Raw genomic sequence first — 25,603 nt, 5'->3', positions numbered from 1 at the left:
TATTTTCTGGGTCCTTTTTCCTTCTATGTTTCATTCAGTGATGGTTTTTCTTCAGTGAAAGATAAGAAATGCAGGAAGTAGAAGCTGGTACTCACTGTACAGTGAGTACACAGTACACAACTTGTGGAAAGCATAAGGGGACACCAGAAAGGCATTCACTAGTATGTATTATGAATAATAAACAAGGGGTGACATTTTCTAAAAGAAGAAATATTATTTGTGAAGTTTAAAAAAAAAATCTTATTTTATTTGCTATGTATGAGTGTTTTGCCTGCATGTACATCTCTGTGTACCACTTGCAAGACATGCTCACAGAGGCCAGAAGTCAGATCCTCTGCAGCTGTAGTTACAGACAATTGTGAGCTGTGGGTGCTAAGAACTGAACCTGGGTCCTCTGTAAGAACAGCAAAAACAAACAAACAAAAAACCCCAAAAAACTGTCATTATAAAATTGAGTAAAGTATTTTCTAAGTTTTATGGTAGTAATTTATAAGATTTATATACAGGAGCTGGAGAAATGACTTAAGTTGTTTATATCCTAGTATCCATGTTACAAAGATGATAAACACCTCTAATTCCAGCTCCAAGGAATCTGATATCTTCTTACCTCCAAGGGCACCTGCACACACTCACACATGTGTGCTCACACACACACACATGCACAAATAAAAAATAGACAATTGGTAAAGTTATAAACTAAAAAATAAAATTTGTATAGAAAAGCCGTCTTTTGTACGGCTGGGAGACCACAGCTCAGCTGGTGAAGCACTGGCTGCTCAAGCAGGTTGACCTGAGTCAGATTTCCAGTGGCCATGCAGAGTCCAGGCGTGGTGGTGCACAGTGTGACTTCAGCACTTGAGGAAGCGGGTGGATCCAAGGGCTTGCCAGACAGACAGTCTAGCTGAAATACCAACCTCTATGTCCAGTGAAAGACCTCTCAAAAAATAAGTGGCTTGGCCATCAAACGGCTCCGTGGGTAAATGCTTGCTGGGCAAACCTGACTCTGATGTCCGATATCGTCTTCTGTCACTCTTGTCCTTAAGCTCTGAGCCTAGACTAACTCACTAACTAGGCAAGACTAGCAAGCCAGCAAGCCCCAGTGACTGTCTCAACCTGCCCAGTGCCTTTTTTCTTCTTTCCATAAGCAATGGGATATGGATCAAAGTCCTTGTAGTTAAGCCCTGGTTCTTCCTCCAAGCCCTGTGCTCCCAGAAATAAGACTCAGACTCAAAATATATTTATAAATACCTTGGCCATATAGCTAGGCTCTACTCTGACTAGGTCATAACTAAAATAACCTAATTATTTTAACCCACATTCTGCCAGGTGGCTGGTTACCTGTGCTCAGGTACCAGGCGTCCGTCTCATCACATCTTTCCCGAAGACCTCCCATGCCCTGGCTCTATCTCATAATCCTTACTTCTCCCGGATGTCCCACCTTCCATTTACTGCCTAAGCCATAGGCCATAGGCTTTTTAATTGACAGGTGATGCATCCATACAATGCATAAGATAGGCTCTCTACAGTCTTCATGCTTGTATAGCAAACACTTTACTGAGCAATCCAAGCCCCATGTGTTAATATTTTATTCTGACCTGCTTCATTTTCTTTTTTTTTTTTTTTGGAACCAGACAGGGTAATCGAAACACAGATCCTGCACAGTGGTGTGCATGTGTGTTCTCAGTTACTTGGTACACTGAGGCAAGAGGATCGTCAGTTTAAGTTCAGGAGTTAGAAACCCATCTCCTCAGGGGGAAAAAGACTTCACGATAGCAAGATTATTTTTCATACACAATGCTATTGCTTCATAGGCTTCTCTAAAGTATTTAATTATGGCCTACTGTGTGCTGGTTCCCAATGTGTGCCCAGGCCACAAAACATCCTGTGCTCATGCTTGTTGTCCTAGGGCTCATCCTGACACCCACCAGAGGCTTTTAAAATTCAGTTTGATACATCCCCTGTGATAGTATTCATTGTCATTCTCATCACTTGATGGATGTGCTTAGGTTAATTCCCCTTTGCAAAAACTATATTTCAGATATACAATAATTCCCAAGTTTCGTTACACCACAGTTTTGTGTTGTTTTGTTTTAATATTGAAACCTGGTTTCTACCTCCACTTAGATTCAATTACTATGAAGTGTGACATGTGTTTTACTATTTTTAGAAATTCCTCCCAGGTAATCCCAATGTGTGGCAGTGTGGGAATTACTGCATTACACCATCGGCAACGCCTCCTTTCCGTCATTAATGTGTAGTCAGTTGTTTAAATCTTACTCTTTGGTCAAGATTTATACTGTCTTGGTATAGGTTAGGTCCTTGGAGATGTTGATGAATAAGAAGAATTTTTGTGGTACCTCATTCTAGCTGGAAGAAATAAGAAATGATCTTAGTAAATTTATAGGGAGTAAAAAGGTAAAAAGTGAGGCTAGAAGGAGGCTAGTGGTATGTGCTCGAGAGACTACAATGTAGTTATCCTGCCCGGGTGGAGAGGCTACAATGTAGTTATCCTGACAATGTTGCCAGTAAGGCCGGAAGGAGGCTAGAGGTGTGCGCTGGAGAGGCTACAATGTAGTTATCCTGAAGGAGGCTAGAAGTATGGGGTGGAGCTCCTGCAGAGTAGTTTGTTTGTTTTCAACTCTTGGTTTCCAGTGATAGATGAGACTCCAGGACAGAGGCAGAGGGAGTAATTCAGGCGCTCTTGCAATGAAGCAGGCTAGGAAGAGACTAAGGCTTGGACTAGGTGCTAAGCAGCAGGTAACAAGGGACAGAAACATGAGGGGAGCAATAGAAAATTCTGTGCTTTGAGGACAACCATCAACTGGCTAATGGTTAACTAGGGAGTAAAAGAGAGGAAAAGACAAGGCCATTAAGCCAGAGTAACTATAGAATAAAATTACTAGTAAATGAGACGGAAGGTTGGGAAGATGCAGTTTTGCAGACCGATCAAGAGCTCAGTATGTTGAGTGCTACATTTAATATGCTTCAGGTATCTAAGTGGAGATGTTGAGTTTGCAGTTACATTTATGAATCTGGAGTTTGGAGAAAAAGAGGTCCTTACTAGAAATAAAAGTTTGGAAGTATTTGTTATATAGCTTTAAAATCTTGAGACCAGAGATTACCAAGATAGCAAATACAGATTAAAAGGGAGGTCCATCTCCCCACAATCTAATGAGTTCTAGGCCATCTTAGGCCAAACAGGGAGATCCTGTCTTAAAACAGACAAACAAATGGACAGACAGAGGGACAGAGGAATGGATGGGAGGAAGGAAGGAAAGGAAAAAAGAAAGGAAGAAAGGAAAAAGACGTAAGTAACAACACAGTCCTTGGACATTCCCTCCTTAAAACATTCAAGAGCCATGAACGGGTTAAAATGAGACTAAGCCAGACAAGCAGGAAAGGGGGGAGTGTAGCAGCCATTGAGTGCCAGTCCTGGGAGCCATTGCAAGCAGTGTGTCCTGGAGAGCGAGTTTTAATATCACCAGTGAAGGGACAGGTCAGCCAAGATCAGGAATGAAGCATAGTTTTAGTGGCCATTGGTTATCAGTTGCTTTTGTCTGAGAATTTCGCTTGAGAATTTACTTTTCTGATTATTTCATGTCTATTTCTGTCTTTCGATGAGTGAATGATCCTTACTTTGAGAGGAGCCATGGAGTTAAGAAGACAGAGTTTATTTATTTATTTCTGGGGGGGTCTCAAAAAGTTTTTATTTCTTTCAAACACACTTTCAAAGTTGTCATCAAACTTTTACGTATTTTGTGGCACATAGTTGTCTACATACACATATAATCACATATATAATAAAGAGAAATTGCAAAAGGAACAAATCTATATAACTCTAGATTCACATTTCAACTTCAATCTTGGAATCACAAGCTGTCATTTAACCTTGGGTGTACACACCCTAAGCCCCACCCTCTAAGGTTGCATTACCCCTGTGCCTCTAGGGTGAGGATGTCTCAGGAGTCAAGGCCTGCTGCTCTTTGGCCTGGTAGAATAGCAGAAGATCTTGAGCTAAACAGCAGGGGGTTGTTCAGGCATCTGGATGTTCTCCAGTTGGCATCAGGCACAGGTGATGGTGAACTTCAAGGAGGTCGGATGATCAACAGCACCAGGAACAGTCTCTTAGCAGCCTGAAAAATCATTTCTCACACAAGAGGGACATTCTGGGTGTGGAACAGAGACAAGGGACAATCTCCAGCCAGCACCAGCTCCCGAGGTCAATTTAGTTTTAGGGTTCTGTTTATTCTCTCTATCTGTCCTGAGCTTTGGAGACAGTATAAACAGTGGAGCTTCTAGTTAGTCTCTAATATCTCTGACAATTCCTGACTTACCTTAGAAACAAAAACAAAACTGCTATCTGATCTAATTATCTCAGACACTTGAAACCTCGGGAAGGTCTCTATTCTAGGCTGTTTTCTCCTAGGTATTTTCTTATTTACTCTAAGTCTCATAAGCCTTTGCTTGCTGGCATATCTTACACTGTCTTATTATTTCTTTGGCCCAAAACGTGAGGTCCATTATATGCTTTAAATCTCTTGGCTGCTTGGTTGCACTCATATCTTAAGAGTCCATCTGTGCATTTAGCCTGGTAAGTCTTTTGTTTTCTGGGGAGTATAGTTCTCCCTTCTTGTGTGCACCATTGCCTCTTTTCCTCTAGATAGCAGCTAGCAGGATGGTTAGCAATCTGAGTTCTTTCTCTTACTCTGTGTTTTAAGTGAGGCCATCTCATAGGCCCATAACCAGGACAGGCTCCTGTATCAAGCCACTTGATCTGTCCAGTTATTGCCTCAGGCCACTGAGTCTCCTCCCTTTTGGTGTCCTGGGCAACGAATATTTACAGCTGCTGGCTTCATCAGGGTTTTCTCTCTTGCTATATAGCCCTGCGGACATGGGCTGTGGCAAAAGCATACCTGCTATCCATGCAGATGTTGATTTTCTTGTTGTCCCCAAGTTCCAAGGTTGCTCTCTGCACCGACAAGCCCAGGGGTGGGGAGTCAGCCCAGATGACATTTGTATCCACCACAGCAGCGCTGGCTTGTCTCTGACCAGCATGGAGAAAACCGCTCCTGTCTGTAAAGCAGGTTACTTCAGCTCCCAGCTGGAGTCAGTAGGAGAAGTCTTTCCTCTACCTGTGAGTTCTTATCAGTTAGTTTCAGCCCATTGGGTAGGAAGTGTATCTGGGCCCCCCATCCTGGGGAGTAAGTCTCTACCCGACAGAGGGTAGGGACAGTCTAGGATGACCATAAATTAATGGGATACCCAGCCCATCTCTTACTCCACCATTTTTTGGGTAGTCCATGAATACATTTTGGCCCATTGGCCTGGAGGAGGAACCTGTCTATCTTAATCGCTATCTTCACACAGAGCTAATATCTTCGCCATTTGGGGAGTTTTTCAAGGCCTGGGATTTCCTGTCCCTGGCTTCTATTTGTTGGGGCCCTCTTGGACCCCGAAGCTGGCTCCTTCACTTGCAGTGTGCACACTGGTGTTTTTCAAGGAGTTTCTTATCTCCCTTTGATTGGAGTCCCTCTTCTCTGCTTTCTGTAAATTCTTATCCTGTCATCTTTCTTTTTCTTCCTCTTTCCCTAGACTTTCTCAGCAACTTACACTAAACCTTTTATCTTCTCCACTCCTTTTCTCTAGACTTTCTCAGCAACTTACACTAAACCTTTTAATGACTTACCTTGTAGTCTCTCTAGCCTCTGAAGCCTTGCCTATACTGACAGAATGTCTAGAAAGGTTGTGGACAACTCATCTGATCCCTGCTTAACCTCGTGTGCCTTGGTGAAAATTAGTGGGGTCTCATGTAGCTCTCTCTCTCAAGATCTATCAATGGGATCTGGCGTGGGCCTTTGGGTGTCCCTTACTTTCTGTAACCTGCTGTTGACCACAGCCTGATCAATTGATGGGGTCCCCATGTCTGAGGGAACATTCTTTTTCCGGTATCTTCTCTTGTTCTTCACTCCTGATGACCAGAACCTGCAAGGGTCTTGCGGAAGAAAGGCTTTTTTTTGGGGGGGGGGGGGGGGGGAGGGTATTCTTCCACTAGATTTATCTAGGTGACTATATTGGGCACTAGATCTAGGTGCCTGAGGGATCCTGGCCTATCTATTGCTTTGATACCTAACTTATTTTTAGTATAAATTTGTATCTGTACCAAAATGGAGGCCTATTCTTTTGGCTCTCTGACTCAGGACAGCCTGTAACTTTTTGTAGTAGGCAACCTGCCTGACTTGTCTGACCTGTCTGCAGGCAGTTTTGTTGGTTCAGCATTAAGCTGGAGTCACATCATGTGACTTATCCCAGTGCTACTTATTCACTTTTTCTTTTATCAAAATCTCAGCGCTATTCACTCATTAATTTTTTAATAAAAAATATATAACTCTCAGGTGAATAATCTTGTGGGTGCTGTTTGTCCAGCTGCCCTGACTCTACTGCCAGGTTTTTAATCACCTGGGCCCTATCTGTCTTCATAGGTGGCAGGTGGAAAGCCACCGATTTGTTACAGCAACGACCCCGAGGTCCCCAGTACAGTCACACACACCAAATTAGGTAGTGGCCAACTTGCAGGGCTGGGTGGTTCAAGGGAGCTGTGCTGGGGAACCATGAGCTGACTCCCACCAAGTGCGGGCTGGGCGAGGGCGCCCTCCATGTGGTATTATCTAGAGAGCATCCTACATGTGGTAGGCGGGCTGTCCAAACCCGAACCTCGGTTGGTGCCCCTTACTAAAGGACCTGCCGCCTCTCTGCTCTGCAGCGGCACTCTTGTACCTGCGGCTTCATCTCTTTCTCTGCCAGCGATCATGTTATCTCTTTTTAACTCAGGATGTTTAACACAGATTAACAGCTAACACACAGACAATTTGCCAAGAAAAACACACACACACACACACAAAACAACACAGATAGCTCACCCCTCTAATGGGCAGCACATAAACCAGGTGATACAGACAGTTCTTGCCCCTGCCACGGGCGCAGAGACCAAGTTACACAATAAGGGCATAGAAAGAGTGTCAGACATCTGCCTGCCTCTGCCTCCCAAGTAAGACTCCAATAACCAGACAACGTGGGACTTGGCCAGGCTATGCTGGACCAAGTCTAACAGATTTCTAACAGGCCAGCAATGAACAACCCAAAAATAGACACACTGCCTTGAGAGCATGTGAGAGCACAACAACCGCTGCCCTAGGCTGCGGTGGCCATTTCTGACCTTTTCTCTCTGCCCCATGGTTAACACACAAAGAGACTAACAAAAGCCCATCTCAATCATCAGTGCCAGCCGAGAGGGATTCCACATCCTCTCTGGCACCTAGATGAACCCCCAGAGTGCAGCAGCTAGTGACCCCACAGCACGTCTGCCAGTCACTCCTCTCAAGACAGAAACTGTTTACTGCTCCTCATGAGACAGAAACAGCTGCTAATCCAAACCGAAACTACACTTCTCAGAAACCAACTAATTCAGACAGATGGGCACAAACAACTTAGACAAACCTAGACAAAACGGCACACGAGAAATCAGACAATGTAGACAAATGGTAACACAACAACCAGACAGAAAACTGCGGGTGTTCCCTCACCTCCGAGTGGGGTTCTTGGAGATTAGGGTGGTCGCAAAATCCCGGGACAAGCCCCCAAATGAAGACCCCCAAACTCGGGAGACCTTTACTCAAGTCTTGGGAAGTCATGGCCACCCACAAACTCACAAGACACCGTACCTGGATGCAATCAGCAGAGGTTTATTGGGGAGAGTTGGCTAGCCAACGGTCAAACTGTTTGTCCACGCAGGAACAGAATTTGACCGAAGACAGAGTTTAGAAGGGAGGGTTGATATTAATGGAGACCTCTCCATTAATAATGTATGTTTGGAGGCCTGTGTAGTGTTAGAATTGTTTACATTACCACCTGGGTGGTAATAATTTAGATGTTTCTTTAAAATCAGTTATTGCCTGAATTGCATTATAGGTATTTTATGTTCATTTGTTTGTTTGTTTGCTTTTGGGGGCAGGGTTTCTCTGTGAAGCCCTGACTGTCCTGGAACTCTATTTTTAGACTAGGTTGGCTCAAACTAACAAAAATTTGCCTGCCTCTGCCTCCTGGATGTATCTGAAATTTAACACACACACACACACACACACACACACACACACACACTATGATTTAAATATAAATTTTCTCTAAAAATTATTTGTTACTGTTTTTAAAGGTTTTCCACACGTGGTAACATTGGACAGAATTATTCTTAGAAGGTTTAATTTCTATAAATGCTTACATTGTGATTTTTTTTTTTTAATTTTCTTCTTTAAGCTCTCATGCAATTGGAATCTATTTTAAAGAAAATCATAAAGGAAGGAAAAGGAGGGAACTTCAGTCAACATACATTCATCGACTCCTTAGCACAGGGAAACCTTAATGAGCAACAGGTAATGAAATGCTAATCGGTTGTGAAAAGCTCTTGTGTGCATAGAACGCTTCTCTTTCCATCCAAATGGCTCCAAGAAGTCAGGGCGTCTCATTTGTTATAGGTAGTCAGTGTCCCAAGAACTCACCCTTCGAAGCCACTATAGAACATTTAAAGTTAGAATAAGCAAACATCAAGCCCAAATGATGTGTTCATCGAGTGTCTGTGAGTCAGCTCAGGCTGCCTGCCCACATGCCCAGCTGTCAGTGTGTGTCTGTTACCAGCATAATGTTCTTCTATGGTGTTGCTGGGCAGGAGTCAGCCATGGCATTCTTGCCACTTCATCATTGGAATCCCAGCATAGCACACAGTCTCTGGTAGGCAGAAGTAAGTTTCTGGATGTCAGTTTGTGTAGAAATTGAATTAAGTTCTGAGGATTGTGGCAGGCATATCCCTATGCCCAAGGCTTTGTCCCTGTACCAGGCTGTGCCATAAAAGTAGGACTGAAAAGGTTTGTCTGTCATGAACCTGCAAGACTGCTAAGAAATAAATGTTTGTTGCATCAAAAAGGCCAGGCAACAAAGAGTGGTGACTCACACTTTTAATCACCACACTCGGGAGGCAGAGGCAGGCTAATTTCTTTGAGTTCTAGGGCAGCCTACATTGTGAGACCATCTCACAAAAGACATTGCAAGGTAGGATTCATCCATGACAGGGTGGGTAGGAGAGGGTGGGAGTGAGAGCAACCAGAATGCATTTAGTACATGTCTGATTGTCAAAGGACAAATTTAACTAAAGATGACAGAAATAAAAGGTGAAACAGACACACGTAAGAAACTAGGCAGTCCAGGATTTAGAGTTTTATTTGTCCTTTTCTTTAATATGTAAATGTGTGAGCTTCTGTGAGTTTATGTATACCATGTGTATGCAGAAGCCCTCAGAGGCCAGAAGAGGGTGTCAGATCTTCTCAAACTGGAGTTACAGGTGGTTGGAAGCTGCCCACTGTGGTTGTTTGGAACCAGCCCTGTGCACAAGAACCAAGTCCTGTGCAAAGACAGTGAGTGTGCAAGGGCAGTGAGTGTGCAAGGGCAGTGAGTGTGCAAGGGTGTTGAGGGCTCAGAAGCACTGAGTCACCCCTCCCTCCAGCCCAGCAGCCCTTACCCTAGTTTGAGTCTCTCATTGCATAGATTTTGGGTTTGATGAAGACATAGTAAAGAAATAATAATGTATCCCCCACTTTTTGTTGAGCCTAATTTTATACTCTATCTCAGTAGAGCCTGGAAAAGGCCACCTTGTATCTCATAGCTTCTGAACTCAGTTTGCTTTTGTAGATCCTAGAGGACAGTGTGGTGTTCTCCCTGGTCAGCTGCATAATAACTGCAAGGTGTAAGTACAAATCAACTTCTGTCTCAGACGGGTAACAAAACAGACACTGGTGAAGCTCTTCTAAAAAGAGGAGGAAACTACAAGAATCCCTTTGTAGTTTCCCTTCCTGGTTTAGAAAGCTTGCCTCCCTGGTGTTCCTCATTGCCATAAAATTTGAAACATTACATGGATTGTGAATTCTAGTTAGTGCCTTTCAAATGAACTGCTATCAACACCTTTGCTGAAGGAGTGAAGAGCTGCCCCTTTCCTGCTGCTCCTCCCCTCCTTTGGTGCTAAGAGTTGAATCCAAGTCTTCTTCCAATAAACAGTCCCCCACTGAGTCACAGCCGGGCCTCTTGCTGCTTTTCATTGATTCCTGGTAGTTACTCAGAACTCTGAAAGGATGTGGAGTCATGATTTGAAAGAACTCTTTTGGAACTGGAGATGGTTTCTATTTAAAATTCTAGAAGTGTGAGCTTCACCAGTTTGTAGATTTATAGAGAACAACACATTGATACAGTATTTATAAAAATGTTTATAAATGCCAGGCAGTGGTGGCACACACCTTTAATCCCAACACTTGGGAGGCATTGGCAGGCAGATTTCTGAGTTCAAGGCCAGCCTGGTCTACAGAGTGAGTTCCAGGACAGCCAGGGCTACACAGAGAAACCCTGTCTCGAAAAAACAAAACAAAACAAACAAACAAACAAAAAAAAAAGAAAGAAAGAAAGAAAGAAAGAAATGTTTATAAACATAAAAATGCATAATATAAAATGCTCCCAGGAAGTATTCAGGTACCAACTTGAAATGTAGAAAATTCTATGCTCACTTAAGGACTTCATAATACTTCATTTCATGCAAAAGTGTTTAGACTGGTGATACATGGCTTATATTTCTCTTCTAACACTTAGATTTATCTAGGTATTACAGAGTAAATGAAATTTATGGAGATGTGTCAAAGATAATTACTCAACTATTTGAAATTTTTTCTTGCGTTTATGTATCTGTTGTGGTGGAAGTGGGCACAAGCCACAGTGTGAGCAAGCATGCAGGTAGCGTTCAGCTCACAGTGTGAGCATGCAGGTAGAGTTCAGCTTACCATGTAGGTCCCAGGGATTGAACTCGGGTCATTAGGCTTGCAAGCAAGTGCATTTACCTGCTGAGCCATCTCACAGTCTATCAACTTTTATTCTTTTAATGTTTATTTGCTTTAAATCTATATTACATTAAAGATGTATGTTTGCTAACCTTTTATTTATTTTTTTTTTGATGTCATTAACCTGGCCATGGTAACACATGGCCAAATTCCATGTCTAAATTCCAGTACTGAGGAAGATGAGTTGGGAGAATCACAAGTTCCAGACCAGCTGGGGCCACATAGTCAGACCCAGTCTCAAAAACAGAAACAAAGAAAATTGAGTTTATCCTGTGCACAGCACAAAAATGGGTCATCTCAAGGGTAGAATCAATCTAAATCTCATTTTTAGTTTTTAGGGAGAGTTTATAAAGAGTGTTGCCATTTATTTCTTTGTATGTATGATGTGACTATTTAAAAGGTGTGTTTATTTTACATGTGCAAATGTTTGCTCTCATGTATGTATGTATTGCACGTATTTGTCTCCATTGCCTGCGGGAATCAGGAGAAGGCTCCAGATCCCCTAGAGTTACCAGTGGTTGCTGGAAATCAAAGCTGGGTCTTATGCAAAAACAAGCTTTCTTCCCAGCTGTGACTTAAAGAAGCCTCTGGAGTTTTTGAAAGGCAGGAGGGCCAGGACCCTTTAACTGGAGTTCTCACTGCTCCATTCATTAGCCTTGGAGAAGTCCTTACCTATTCCTGTAGTCTCTGCTTTTCTAAACTTAATTATTTCTAGATGGCTCTTGTTTGTTTGTTGTTTTTCTTGAGGATTTATTTACTTTTATTTATGTGCATTGATATTTTGCCTGCATGTATGTCTGTGAAGGTGCCAAATCCCCTAGAATTGGAGCCACACACAGTTGTGAGCTACCATGTGGGTCCTGGGAATTGAACCCAGGTCCTCTGAAAGTGCAGCCAGAGCTCCCAACCACTGTTCTTCAAGACAGGGTTTCTCTGTATAGTCTTGGCTGTCTTGGAACTTAGTCTGTATAGATGGCTCTTAGATGCCTTTTAGCTAAGAAATTATGTCTCGTTATATTTATAGAATATTAAATGTCTACTACAAATTGCATTTTAAAGTTATTTCCAGTTATACATTTTGCATTTTAAAACAACTACCACCCACATATTTACATACAAACACACATACACAACTCCATCACCAAGAGTGATTGAAATTATTATGTATACATACTTACATGTATGCATACTTACATACTTATATGTTTTATTAGTGTTAAGTGATAATGGAATTGGCAGGACATATGGATGTCTATTCTATGCAAATGCTTATTTAATCCTTTCAGTAGTATAGAGATATATATTGTAAACTTGTACTGCATATTTTAATATATATTGTAAATTACAAATGTTTGCATTTGTGAAATAGAAATGCCAAACTAAGTAAAGTTGTGGTACACACCTTTATTCCCTACACTTGAGAGGCAGAGGCAGGTGGATCTCTGGGAGTTTAAGGCCAACCTGGTCTACAGAACAAATTCCAGGACAGCCATGGTGTGTAGGGAAAGTTAAGGACATAACTCTTGAATAATTGGGTTACCTGGTGGCTATTGATTTTTAGAGGCAATAACTGAATCAAACAGACATTTTTATTTTTTTTTATATTTATTTATTGGTTTTTTGAGACAGGGTTTCTCTGTGTAGCCTTGGCTGTCCTGGAACTCACTCAGTAGACCAGGCTGGCCTCGAACTCAGAAATCTGCCTGCCTCTGCCTCCCAAGTGCTGGCATTAAAGGCAAACAGACATTTTTAAAGAGTTAACTTTGGGTTGCGTAAGTATAGCTTTTAACACTTGTCTTGCACACACAAGACCTCAGTTTGATCACCAGCACTGTAATAATTAATAATGATGATGATAATGATAACATTAATAAGTTAATTTGAGTCATTCCTCACTCTAGAAAAACAAGGTAATTATATAAGAAGTAAACAATACTCTATACACATTTCAAAGCAGCTGGGACAGAAAAGACAGAACTGTAGCTACTGTTACGTAAGCACATCCTAGGGAGAAGATGTGTTGGAATGCTTGGGCAGCACAGCTACTCTGTTTCCTCTGCTTTTTGTTCCACTTACCCTGTAAAAATAATTCATAAACCAGCTGAAACCAGAAGTGAGCCATGAGCCAGTGACCCTCCAGCTTGGGTGTCAGAGTACTTCTTAAAAGTGTGGTTGGGAGCCAGCAAGATGGCTCAGAGGCTAAAGGTTCTGGCTACCAACCTGATGACCTGAAACCAGCCCCAGGAATCCACATGGTGGAAGGAGAAAACGGAGTCCTACTGGTTCTTAACATGTCAACATAACTGGCATGTCAACATACTTATACATACATACATACATACATACATACATACACACACAGAGATAGATACACACAAAATAGAGTAATAATATAATTAAAGTTTTTTTTTAAATAGTTCAGGTGGGTGGCCTTTACCCCAACCTGTAGAATCAGAATCTCTGGACTTTACAGCACCAATAAACTCTCAGGTCATTTGGGGAGCCAATAGCCTGAACAATAATTAATTACTAAATGTCTAGAAAAAAATGTAATGTCATTGTATGAGCAAAAATGATTTGTAGGAATCATTGCTGCTTCTGAGTAGACAAGCTGATGAGGTCAGGTTTTTATTTTGTGAGATTGAAACAAATCTCCAGCATTCAATCCCTACCTCCCTGTCTGGTCTCACTAACCTTGGGTGGGGTGAGGCAAGTGCTGCCAGTTACCTATCAGATCAGAAGGGCGGTATCTCAATAGCTCTGCTTACTTTGCCATCTTCTATATGTATTTGTGTTCTGTTTAAAGAAACTCAAATCCTGTAAATAATTTCATTTTAATTTTTAGTAACATTTATGTACCATGGTGTGGTAAGGGAGGGTGGGGAGCAGATTTACAAACTTTTTTTTTTTTTAATTTTATACCAAAAATTATGCAGCACCTATTTTTTGTTGTTGTTGTTGTTGTTACTAACATAATTTTTCTGCAGTGTGTACCTGGGCAATTCATTTCCTAACAATGTCTGGAGATGTTCAGAAGAAGCTACACAAGGAGATAGAGCAAGTTTTGGGGAAGGATCCTATTACTTCAGAGAAAATTGAGCAGCTCAGGTAAGACTACAATGAAAGGAAAATAAATCATTAAAAGGCAAACATCAGGTGGTTTATTTATAACATAAAGCTTATGCTACTATGTAGGAAAGATATATGGATCTTAAAATATTTCTATAGATTTGCAATAGAATAGAAAAATATATACATAGATCTACATAGGTTTTTCATTTGTTTCTGTTTATCTTTTTAAAAATTATTTAGCCAGGCATAGTGGTATACATCTTTAATCCCAGTACTTGGGAGGCAGGGAGGGACAGGTGAATGAATCTCTGTGAGTTTGAGGCTAGTCTGGTCTCCATAGTGAATTCTAGGACAGCCAGAACTACATAGTGACACCCTGTCTTGTTAAAAAAAAAAAAAAAAAAAAAAAGCTAAAACTTTATATGCATCTGTGTCTGTACGAGTGTTTGTGCACATGTGTGAGTGTGTGCCTATGGAGACCAGAAGGAGTTGGATCTCTTGGAGATAGAGTTGCTGGTAGTTGTGAACCACCCAGCATGACTGAGCAGCAAGTACTCTTAACTGTTGTCTGCTTTTTGAGGCCAAGTCCTCCTGAGTGCTGTGATCACAATTACATACACCACACCTATTTAATTACAGATTTTCATGGATAATTTAATCTCATGTCTAAAATCTAAAAGTAGTTTTGGGAACTGGAGAGATGGCTCGGCTCTGGCTGCTCTTCCAGAGAACCCAGGTTTGATTTTCAGAACCCACGAGTGGTTCACAGTGATCTGTAACTCCAGTTTTTAGGAATCTAGTGCCCTCTTCTGGACTCCATGGGCAGTGTACACTAATATGATGCACAGATATACATGCAACAAAAATACCTACACAAAACAATAAATTTAAAAATGAGACTATGCAGCTCTTGTTCCACATTAAAAAAAATAATAAAGTAGTTCTAGATAACCTGTTGGTTAGCCTATAAATATATATAGTAGCAATGACATCAAGCATGTGAACATTCATACTATGTTCATAGGAATACAGGTCAGAAGCCATCTAGGAAAAGCTATGGCAAGCAATTGAGTTGTCTAGAGATAGCCCATTGTTTTGCATGGCTGTGAGGGGTGAGCTCTGAGCTACGAAGGTCCTCAGAGACTTCACCCCAGAATTGTTCTTGCAGCTGTTATGCCTTTCCTGTCACTGTTACATAACCTAATGATTCCTGGGCATCAGCCCACCCTATTGGGCAGATTTCCTGCTGATCAACATGAAGATGAACTTTCATGAATTAATGCTAGATAAATTAATTATAGCATTTCTGATTTGATTAAAATGATTTTAAGAAGAAATTTTAAGTATATGGTCTTAGTTGTTTTGCCAGAAAGACGTAATAAAGAATCAAGAATAAAATGCGCCCCCTCCTCATGGAATAGTAATTAAAGGCTGCTTAATAAGAAATACAATGAGCTTTCATATTTGCACTAAATGAGAAAGAAATAGGCTTGGGACAAATTTGTGATCAAAAGAAAACATTCATTCTATGTCAGGTCCAAGGAAGAAGCCACAGGTGTGCACTATGATAAAGCAAGACCATGTGAAACTGTTTCTTTGAACTTATAATGAGCTTATAGAATGAAACACTGCATTGAAGTTACTATCAACTTCCTTCTGTAACTCCCTTTTGTGTAACATTTTATCCATGAGGTAATTTTATAAAGAAGTTTTGTCTAAGAAGGTATACAAAGACTAAGAGAAGAAATAAAATGTGGCTTTTGGGGCTCTGCCAGATCCACCAAATGTATATATGTATATGTCTGTCAAGTACATACATACATACATACATATATATGTAGGTATATGTGTATGTATATAAATATGCATGAACACTTGTAGAATTGATGAAACAGGTGGTTGGACCAGCCAAAGTGTGTGTGTGTGTGTGTGTGTGTGTGTGTGTGTGTGTGTGTGTGTGTGTGCGCGTGTGTACGTATGTGCTTGACTTTCTCCTTTTCTTCCTTTTCTTTTCTCTTTGGCTCATGAAGAGTTAATGAACTCCAAGCCTCTCACCTGACCAGCAGGAGCCCTTGAGCCAGGAAGAAAAGAAAATAGAAATTGCCAAAAGTAATGCAACTTTGGCTATGATCCCCTGTACCTCTTTCCCACCCCCTTGTGTAACTCAGTACCTGGGTGCCAGGGCTGGCTCCTGGAAAATACAAAATAGTACCAGCACACTGGGAAATAATATGGTAGGTTTTTTTTTTATAATGTTAAGCATACACTCAGACGTAGAAATTCCTCAGCATTCCTAGGTACTCAAGAGAAATGAAAGCTGGCCACACGAAGACCTGTGTGCAGATGTTGGTAGCTGTGTATTGAAAACACAGAAGAGCTGGAAGCAGTCTAGATGTTCACCAACTGGTAGATAAATTAGCAAATTGTAATATTGCCATAGAAAAACAAGGTCAGTATCTACAGCCACATGGATAAACTTTGTTATATGAATTCAAAGAGACAAAATGCAAAGAACTCTGTACCACATGGTTCACGGATGTGGAATTCTAGAAAGGGGACATTAATGCCAAGGAAGGCCTTGCCCCATATGTCTATCCAACTCACTCTCCAAATTGCTGCCAGGGCCTGTGGCTGCCCCTGGAGTCACTTGGCCACTTTAAAAGACAGGTACCTACTTGGAAGCAGTCTCAAACCATCCTACAGCCTCTGGGCTTCAAAAACCTAGAGTTCAGTCTTAACAAACATCCACAAAAAGAAGTGAAAATTTCCCAGATCCCTGAAACTGAAGTTACAGACTGAGCCACATAACTGCTGGGACCCAAACCTGGGTCCTCTGAAAGAGCCATCAGTGTTCTTAAGTTCTGAATCATCTTGCCAGCCTCATCATGTGGGTTTTGACCTCCATTCTACTAGTGTTTGTCATGTTTATTGATTTCACATCTGTTTGTTTGTTTGTTTATTTTATAAACAGATATTGCCGACAAGTACTTTGTGAAACCGTTCGGACTGCTAAACTAACTCCAGTTTCTGCCCGGCTTCAAGATATTGAAGGAAAAGTCGGCCCGTTTGTTATTCCTAAGGAGGTAGGAAGTGTTTGCTATATTAACTCAGTCTGTTTATCCTCAACTACTTGGGTATGTGATTTCACTTTATTTCTTTTAATTGAAAATAATTGCTTCCATACGATATACTCCGATCACAGTTTCTCTTCCCTCATCTGCTCCCATATCCTCCCGGTCCTTCCAACGCCATGGCCTCCCTTCTCTCTTAGAAAACAAACTGGCAAATAAGGAAACAAACAAGTCAGAATAAACAAACAAAAAGCCCAAAGAAAACACACACACACACACACACACACACACACAGACAGATTCTTCAAAACACAGACCCAAAACAATAAAAACACAGATTGGAAACCATAGTATACAAACCAGTAAGTTGAAAAATGCCAAAACAAAGCACTTTGCACTAAAGATCTGCAAAGTTCTCATGCACTCACTGTGTGGCGGCCATCACTGGATGCCAGCCCTCCAGCTGTAGAGCGGTGCCTTTCACTGATGTCCTCCGCTGTAGAGTGTGTGGGTTTCTCTTAGCTCTCCTTCTTTGTCTGTTCTGCTGTCAATAGTCTGTATTTTTGTGCACTCTGGTGTGTGATTATTGTGCTGTGTGTGCATGAATGAATGTATCTTAAAGACTCGATTTAGCGGCTGGTAAGATTGCTCAGCAGATACCACACCTGGTGTGCAAACCTGGTGACCTGAGTTTAATTCCCGGAACTCATATAAAGGTGGAAGGAGAGAACTAACTCCAACAAGGTGAGCTCTGACCCCACACCTGTGCCATGGGACACCCATAATCACACTCGCATATTGCTCAATAATGATAAATGTTTTTTGTTAACTAGATCGTAGTTTGAGATCTTATAATTAATATGTTGTTCTTTTGTTCTTTTCTATTGATCATAACTGTTACTAGAACTGGCACTTGAGATCCACTTCATTTGAACAGCTATATAGTGTTCTACTCTATGTGTCATATTAACTCCTGTCCTGTAAATAAAGCAGTCTCACTAGTGAGTATTTAGACTGATATTCTCTTTTTATTATTATAAATTATACAGTTGTATAGGTATTGGATGATGCCGTAGAAATGGAGTTTGAGAAGCTGGACAAGGAATATGGGCAATGCCTATAATTCCAGTACTTGAGAGCCTGAGGCCAGAGGACTGCCGTAAGCTTGGAGACATCCTGCAACACATAGTGTGTTAGAGGGCAGCCTGGGCTACATAGTGAGGAAATGGAAGGTTTGGATCCACAGGCATGTGTTACATATAGGGACTGAAGTTAGCTCAGGTAGAGCCGTTGAGCAACTGTGTGCGAGGTCCTGGTTTAGAGCCTCAGCATCAACAAATGAATCGTTTCATTAATAGTTAAATCTTGTAAAAGGCAATTTATACTTCACTAGTAATGATAGTACATGCTTTTCAGGGTTAGGGATGTGGTGCTCAGTGATAGTGTACTTTCCTAGCTTCACAGAGGTCAGTCCTTAGCACAAAAGCTAACCAATTAACTAAGTTAGCAAATCATAAAATCCATTTAAGACTGTGGGTATAGACCAGTGGCCCCCTGGGTTCAGTCCCTAGCCATGTATATGTATGTGTATGTATATATGTATATGTGGTTTTTTTCCTCTCCAGTTCCTGACCGCTTTGGACTTACCGATCTTTATATTTATGAGTCGTATGTGAATTATCTCATTGTTTCATCTGCTTCTTCCTGATCATTAGGAAGATGGAACGGCTTTTCATACATGCCTTAATAACAGTTTGCATTTCTCTTGCATTCTGTCTTTGAGTGCCCACTCTTCTCAGCCTCCTCTTCTTCCTAGTGAGCTGTCTGTGTGTCACTCGGCTGTCAGCTGTGTACTGAACCCCTTCCTGGTTAGGACCCTCTTCCACTGATGCCCACAGTCGTTTTCACAGTACACATTTTCACATAGCTAAGTCTGGCTTTTCCTCTGTGCCCTCCAGGTCTTGTGGCATGCTTGGGAAGTAGACTTTGTCTAGATGATGTTGTGGGTTATGCTGTCATTGTAAGGTCACCGAGATGATGGCCACCGCTGATCTTGTCACTTTGAATTTTCTGTAGTAGACACGCTTTTTGGTGACTTGTGTTATGTTTGTCACGCTCGACTAATTGGACCGTTTTGTGTTTTAGACACTCGTCCTTTATGCCCTCGGAGTGGTTCTTCAGGACCCCAGCACTTGGCCATCACCACACAAGTATGAAATAGTGTTATGTCTTCCCGATTGCTGGTTTCTCTGTGTGTGCCTGTTTCATTCCCTTTCCAATGTGTTGAAAAGTAAAGTAGTATGTGGCAATGCTGTGACGGGGGAAAGCGCTGCGCCCTGTCTGCCCTCGAAGCTTCTCTTTCATCATCTCCTTCCTCTATCCGCTCTTCTTCCTCCTCTCTCCACCTCCTTTATTCATTCATTCATTCATTCATTCATTCTTGAGGCAAGGTCATGCTTCATAGCTCGTGCTAGCCTTGAACTTACGATCCCCCTGCCTCAGCCTCCCAAATGCTGAACTTATTGACATACCACATTATCTATTTTGATTTTATCTCTTTTAGTATTACGTGTATCTCATAATCCATATGGTTATCTGATTCTATAACTGTCCTTTAGACTTAATACATTTTTTTAAAAGAAGATGTTTCTTATATAGCTCTTCCATAGAATCTAGAAATTGTGCCACATGCCACGCATGGGAACGGGAGAGCAAAGCTGAGAGGGAGCTACTGCCGTTTGTCGTAAGGTGGTAGGCTGGGATTCACCACTCTGGAAAAACCTTAGATACATGCAGCTGTTTTCAGATCATATGGCAGTGCAGAGGAAGGTGTGCTGGTGTAGACACCACTCCAAGGACGGGTGTGCAAATGCTCCCAGCACTTGAGGTTATCTTGTTGTTTGTTTTTAAGCACCTTGACATTAAAGAGTTGTTGGTTTTTTGTTTTGTTTTGTTTTTTTTGCAAGGGGAAGGGGGGCATGGATTTGAGACAGTGTTCCTCTGTGTAACCCTGGCTATCCTAGAAATCACTCTGTAGGCCAGGCTACCCTTGAACTCATAGATCCGCCTGCCTCTGCTTCCTGAGTGCTGAGATTAAAGGCATGATCCATTGCCCCTCAGCTTAAAGAGTCTTAATAAAACAGCAGATCTTCAAATTTTACTCTAAAATTGTTAGTTATTAGCTAACTTTTATATTCCAAATGGCTTTAATAACAAGTTAAAGGTGTAAAAATATGTATGCCTATAATTATAAAAAAAACAAAATTTGAAACTTTTTTTTGCTGTTGGTTTTTTGACATAGGGTTTCTCTGTGTAGCCCTGGCTGTCCTAGAACTCACTCTGTAGACCAGGCTGGCCTCGAACTCAAAAATCCACTTGCCTCTGCCTCCCAAGTGCTGGGATTAAAAGTGTGCACCACCACTGCCCAGCATGAAACTTTTTAATCTTAAAAGAAATCTATGTGAAAAATGCCAAGTTTTTGGTAAATTTTAAGTGTGATATGAAGACTCTAGAAGGGCATGTTGCCTAAATGCAAGGCCTGAGTTCCACCCTAGTACCATAGAGAGAGAGAGAAAAAGGAAGACACAGAGAGGAGAGGGGAGAAAGAGGAGGAACTTCATTGGAACTGTTGACGTTGCTGCTATTTTCAAAACATTCAGAGAAATTGAAAAAAATTTAAAAAAGAACAGAGGGAGCCAGGTGTGACACACACAGCTGTAATCCCAACAGTTGGGAGGTGGAGGCCAGAAAAGTGGGAGTTTGAGGATAACCTGGGCTACATATCAAGACTTTGTCACAGATATCTACCTCCCCCCAAGGTAATAGATGCTACATTGTGTAAATCATTTTGAGATATTACATTCAGAGGATATAGATGTTAGTATTATATTTGAGCTCTTCCTAAAGCTGGGCACTTCCTTAGTGGTATCAAGTGGAAGAGTCAGAGATTTATTGCTGTCAGTACTTTGAGAAACAACTCATCCAAAGAGAGATATAGATGGATACACAGAACTCAGACAGTGGAGACCATAGGTTAATTATAGCTTAATATAAGTGTTACCTGGAGGAGGATAAAGGAGAGAATGAGGGGGAGAGGATTGACTTTTTTCCCCTGAAATTCGATGCCTTTGAGATTCAAGTAAATTGTTACATGCTCTTTTCATGGTGGAGTAATATTCCACTAAACAGACTTTGTATGCCATTAAGCTACAGAAGGATATTGGGTTAATTTTGGTTTTTACTATTATGAAGCTTCTTGAACATTTGTACATTTTTTAAAACTAGTATTTTGTATTTTTATAAATGTCTAAGACTCTGACTTTACCTATTTGTTAAAAACAAAATGAGAAATTGGAATACTCGATGGGCATGGTGGTGTGCTTCTTCAATCTTACCATTTTGGAAGTAATAAGGTAAGAGGATTGTGAGTTGGAGGCTAGCCTGGTCTACATCAGAGGGGCTTATCTCAGAGGGAAAGGGGAGAACAGGGAAGAAAACAGTAATCTTCAGACTCAGCCACTTTGGCTCCTGCATTGGTTCGTTTCATCCGGAAACTATGTTGTTCCCCAAGGAACAAGCCTGCTGCCTCAGCCCTCTGAGCAGAAAGGGAACAATTTCCATGTCTCAGGTGCGGGCAAGTGTAAAGTGATAATTGGTAGAGTACTTAGCAAAGCACCTACTATGTAATAAATATTGACCCATGTGTGTATGCAGCACTCAAGGCCAGGTGCTATGCTAAACATTTTGCTTGTTTTTCGTTTAATTAAAACATAAACACATCTTGTTCTCTCTCCCTCCCCTGTTTCCTGTCTCTCCAATGTCCTTCTCTTCTTTGACCATTGTTGCTGCACATGAATAGTACTGTGCCGCCTGCATGTCCATGCCGAGTCGGTACTGTGCCGCCTGCATGTCCGTGCCGAGTCGGTACTGTGTCGCCTGCAAGTCCGTGCCGAGTCCGCACTGTGCCGCCTGCATGTCCATGCCGAGTCGGTACTGTGTGTCGCCTGCATGTCCATGCCGAGTCCGCACTGTGTCACCTGCATGTCCATGCTTCTTGCTGGCCGTGGATATTGGATGGAGAGCTCCTCCCTAGAGACGACTGATTCTCCCACTCTCAGCAGTTGGTAGTTGCTTGGAGCTCCTCATCTGGCAGTGGGGCCTAGTGAGATTTCCCCATCTTGAAAACATCAACTGTTGGAATTGTTCAAGGCTTGTTCAGGCAGCCATGTTGTTGAGATTTCACAGCAGACTTCTGTCCTCTGATACAAATCTTTTTTTTTTTTTTTTTACCTGATCTTACTTAAGTCTCCCAGAGCCCAGTGAGCTGAGTGCTCTACAGATGGAGAAATTAGCTAAAAACATTGCATTTACACAGCTTTGACAATAGAGACAGAACCCCAACATCTGACCACTGTGGGCCTTCAAGTCTTTTCACTGTCTAGACACCCGAGACCATCTATAAGTCAGATTATTGCAACAGATGTGGCTTCTGGCATATTGCAAATGCTGACATTTTAATAATCTGCAACATTGCTCTTAAATGTACTCATTAGAATGTAAATACAAGTTGGACAGTAGTGGTGCATGTTTTTTTTTTAAACCTTTTATTGATTCTTTGTGAATTTCACATCATGCACTCTGGTCCCACTCATCTCCCGGTCCCTTCATATCCACCTTTCATCCTTGCAACCTCTCCCACAAAAAGAACTGAGAGGGGAAAAAGAAACAAAGAAAATCTAGTCATGGAAGCTTTGGTGTGTCCCACAATATATTCTTTTGTCCAAACATCTTTGCTTGCAGACATTCAGTCACTGGTCTGGTTTGAGGCCTCTGGGTTCTGCTACACTATCAATACTGTATCCTTACCTGGACTCTTCTTGGATGTCCTGTTGTTGCTCTGTATCATGGAGATCCTGCAGCTTTGGATCTGCAGGACAGGCCCCTTCATGGACTCCAGCAGATCATAGATGGGGAGACATTAGGGTGGGCCAACTCAAAGCCCTGGATCTGGGCTTGGGTAATAGCTGACTGGTCAGCCCATCAGCTCTCCTGCATCCATCCACACCACCAGGCAAGCTCTGCAGCACTGGCCCAGTTAGCTCTCCCAAGCACCACAGCTGGTGGTGTCTGGGAGGTGGGAGGGGGCGTTTCTCCTTCACCCATGGGTGGCACACACCTTTAATCCCAGAATTCTGGAGGCAGAAGCAGGTAGATCTCTGAGTTAAGGCCAGCCTGGTTTACAGAGTGAGTTCCAGGCAACCAGGGCTACACAGAGAAACCCTGTCTCAAACAAAACAAAACAAAACAAATCTGAACACACCTGCCTGCTTCCTGTGTGTTGGAAGGACAGGCATTCACCTGCCCCACTAGCATGTGTCCACGCTCCTCTTTTCTAACTCAGTGTAGATCTTTTAAAAACATCTATTTAAAAGGAGCTTACGTATTTACGTTTTAATGTTTCTACTTCTCCAGTTGCATTTGACAAGGAAAATCTAAAGAAAAAGATATCTTTTTTTAAAGATTTGTTTATTTTATGTATATGAGTATACTGTAGCTGTCTTCAGACACACCAGAAGAGGGCATCAGATCCCATTACAGGTGGTTGTGAGCCACCATGTGGTTGCTGGGAATTGAACTCAGGACCTCTGGAAGAGCAGTCAGTGCTCTTAACCACTGAGCCATCTCTCCAGCCCAAAAAAGACCTTTCTTAGCCTCTTAATATCTTTCACTTATAGTAGGTACGAGCACAGTATAACTAATAAATGGCATTTCAGGGCTTGAATCCCTAATTTTAATAGAGGAACAATGTGAAATGACTTACATGTTGACCCGGTGGTCTGGATTTTATTCAGATATTATCTGCTTTTTGACTCATCCTTGTATTTCATGAAGGACCCTGCTACATCATTGACTCTGGAAAATTGTTTTCTTTTTTTGATCGTTTAGGGGTAACATATTCATAAACAACAAGAGATGAAACATCTGTGTGTTTGATGGTTTAGAAGCATCGTAAAGTATAATGTTGCTGCAGAAGATTTAAACTGTTACAGCTGCGCGTTTACTGTTGATGTTTAAGGCGCAAGTGGATCTGGTTTGTGGTGACCTCGCATATTCCTTGTAGGTTTGACCCGGACCGCTTTGCTGATGAGCCAGTGATGAAAGTGTTTTCTTCTCTTGGCTTCTCAGGCACGTGGGAATGCCCAGAACTGAGGTAAATGACAAGACGGAGATGGGGAATGAAGGTTGCCATGCCCATCTGCTCGGAATTTGACAATCTCTCTTAATGAGAGCCAGCTTTATAATTCTTCATGTTAACTTTTAACCTTTAGTAACCAGTTGCCTCTCTCCTGGACCAGGTTTGCTTACATGGTGACCACAGTGCTTGTGAGTGTGTTGCTGAAGAGGCTACACCTGCTTGCTGTGGAGGGACAAATTTTTGAAATGAAGTATGAACTGGTCACATCATCAAGGGAAGAAGCTTGGATCACTGTCTCCAAAAGACACTAGACATTTATGCACTTAAAGTCTGTTACATAGATGAAAGGAAATGCCCACTTAGAATATGTGTTGAGAAAAAAAAAAAAAAAAAAAGAATATGTGTTGAGTCCTTTTATAAACCCAGTATCATTTTGTAATGTAAAACCTATTAGTGCTTTATGATGTAAATTTGGATTTTTATATGTCAAAATTTCTTCCTGTATGATATATGTTTATACTTATATTGACAACTTTAATAGGAACACTTAATTTTTTTTTAATATGCATCATTTTCTAGGCCATTATTTTTTAATTTTTATTATTATTATTAGGGGGATTGGTTTTGAGACAGGGTTTTTCTGTGTAGCCCTGGCTGCTCTGGAACTCACTCTGTAGACCAGTCTGGCCTCAAAGTCACAGAGATCCACCTGCATCTGCCTCCAGAGAGCTGGGATCAAAGGCCTGTGCCACCACTACTGGCTAGGCCATTATTTTCAATCTTGATGTTCTTTGTTTGATCTCTCAAATGAGTAATCTTAGGGAATTCTTTTGTGTAAGTTGGAGAATCATGTTTTCTGAATATTCATAAAAGAGAAACATAATGTTGCTTATTTTGCATTTCTAATAAATCACCTATCACTCTATTTGGAGGGTTGTTTTTGTTTTCTGAGTATTAATGTGTCTTAATCATTTTCGTTAGGTTTTAGTGAGTCCCTAGGCGTTCTGTCTAGCATCTGTCTCGTTCTCCTAAGCATTCATCCAAAGGCTTGCACGGAGCTCAGCATGCCGAACTGTTCAGAATCATCTGGGAATAGCACAGTTGCTTCCAAATGTGTTTCAAAGCCAGTGCCCCTCCTATGTGACAAACTGAGGCGGGAGCTTGTCCTGCTTTTCTGGAAATCTCACAGCGCTATGTTAAATTCTGCTGTTCATGCAGAGAAGCGGAATTCCCAAGTTGGGAATTAACTACGATGTCATAAGAACACAAAATGAACACTTTAATAAGAAAGAGTAAGGCAGGAGTCAAAACCACAACCACAGCAGGGTTGGGAGAAGAAAACA

The 25,603-nt window shown here is 41.6% G+C and overlaps 1 protein-coding gene across 3 annotated transcripts in view; it reads left to right on the top strand.

The window, feature by feature from the left end:
• Positions 1-25,185, top strand: part of Cyp20a1 (cytochrome P450 family 20 subfamily A member 1) — a 47,988-nt gene extending 22,803 nt beyond the window's left edge. For 2 of the 3 annotated variants that reach the window (XM_034497141.2, XM_076931825.1), the window contains 7 exons: positions 8,308-8,423; positions 9,733-9,787; positions 13,910-14,030; positions 16,966-17,077; positions 19,211-19,275; positions 24,186-24,275; positions 24,421-25,185. In XM_034497141.2, the coding sequence (XP_034353032.1) occupies positions 8,308-8,423; positions 9,733-9,787; positions 13,910-14,030; positions 16,966-17,077; positions 19,211-19,275; positions 24,186-24,275; positions 24,421-24,571 (710 nt within the window). In that variant the 3' untranslated portion in view covers positions 24,572-25,185. The remainder of the gene's footprint in view (positions 1-8,307; positions 8,424-9,732; positions 9,788-13,909; positions 14,031-16,965; positions 17,078-19,210; positions 19,276-24,185; positions 24,276-24,420) is intronic. The other variant, XM_076931824.1, reaches the window with a different exon arrangement.
• Positions 25,186-25,603: the final 418 nt, after the last annotated feature.

Source organism: Arvicanthis niloticus, chromosome 3 (assembly GCF_011762505.2).
Source record: "Arvicanthis niloticus isolate mArvNil1 chromosome 3, mArvNil1.pat.X, whole genome shotgun sequence".
NCBI classification, from domain to species: domain Eukaryota; kingdom Metazoa; phylum Chordata; class Mammalia; order Rodentia; family Muridae; genus Arvicanthis; species Arvicanthis niloticus.
The sequence above is the reverse complement of the archived record's forward strand: the minus strand, read 5'-3'. Positions and strand labels throughout refer to the sequence as shown.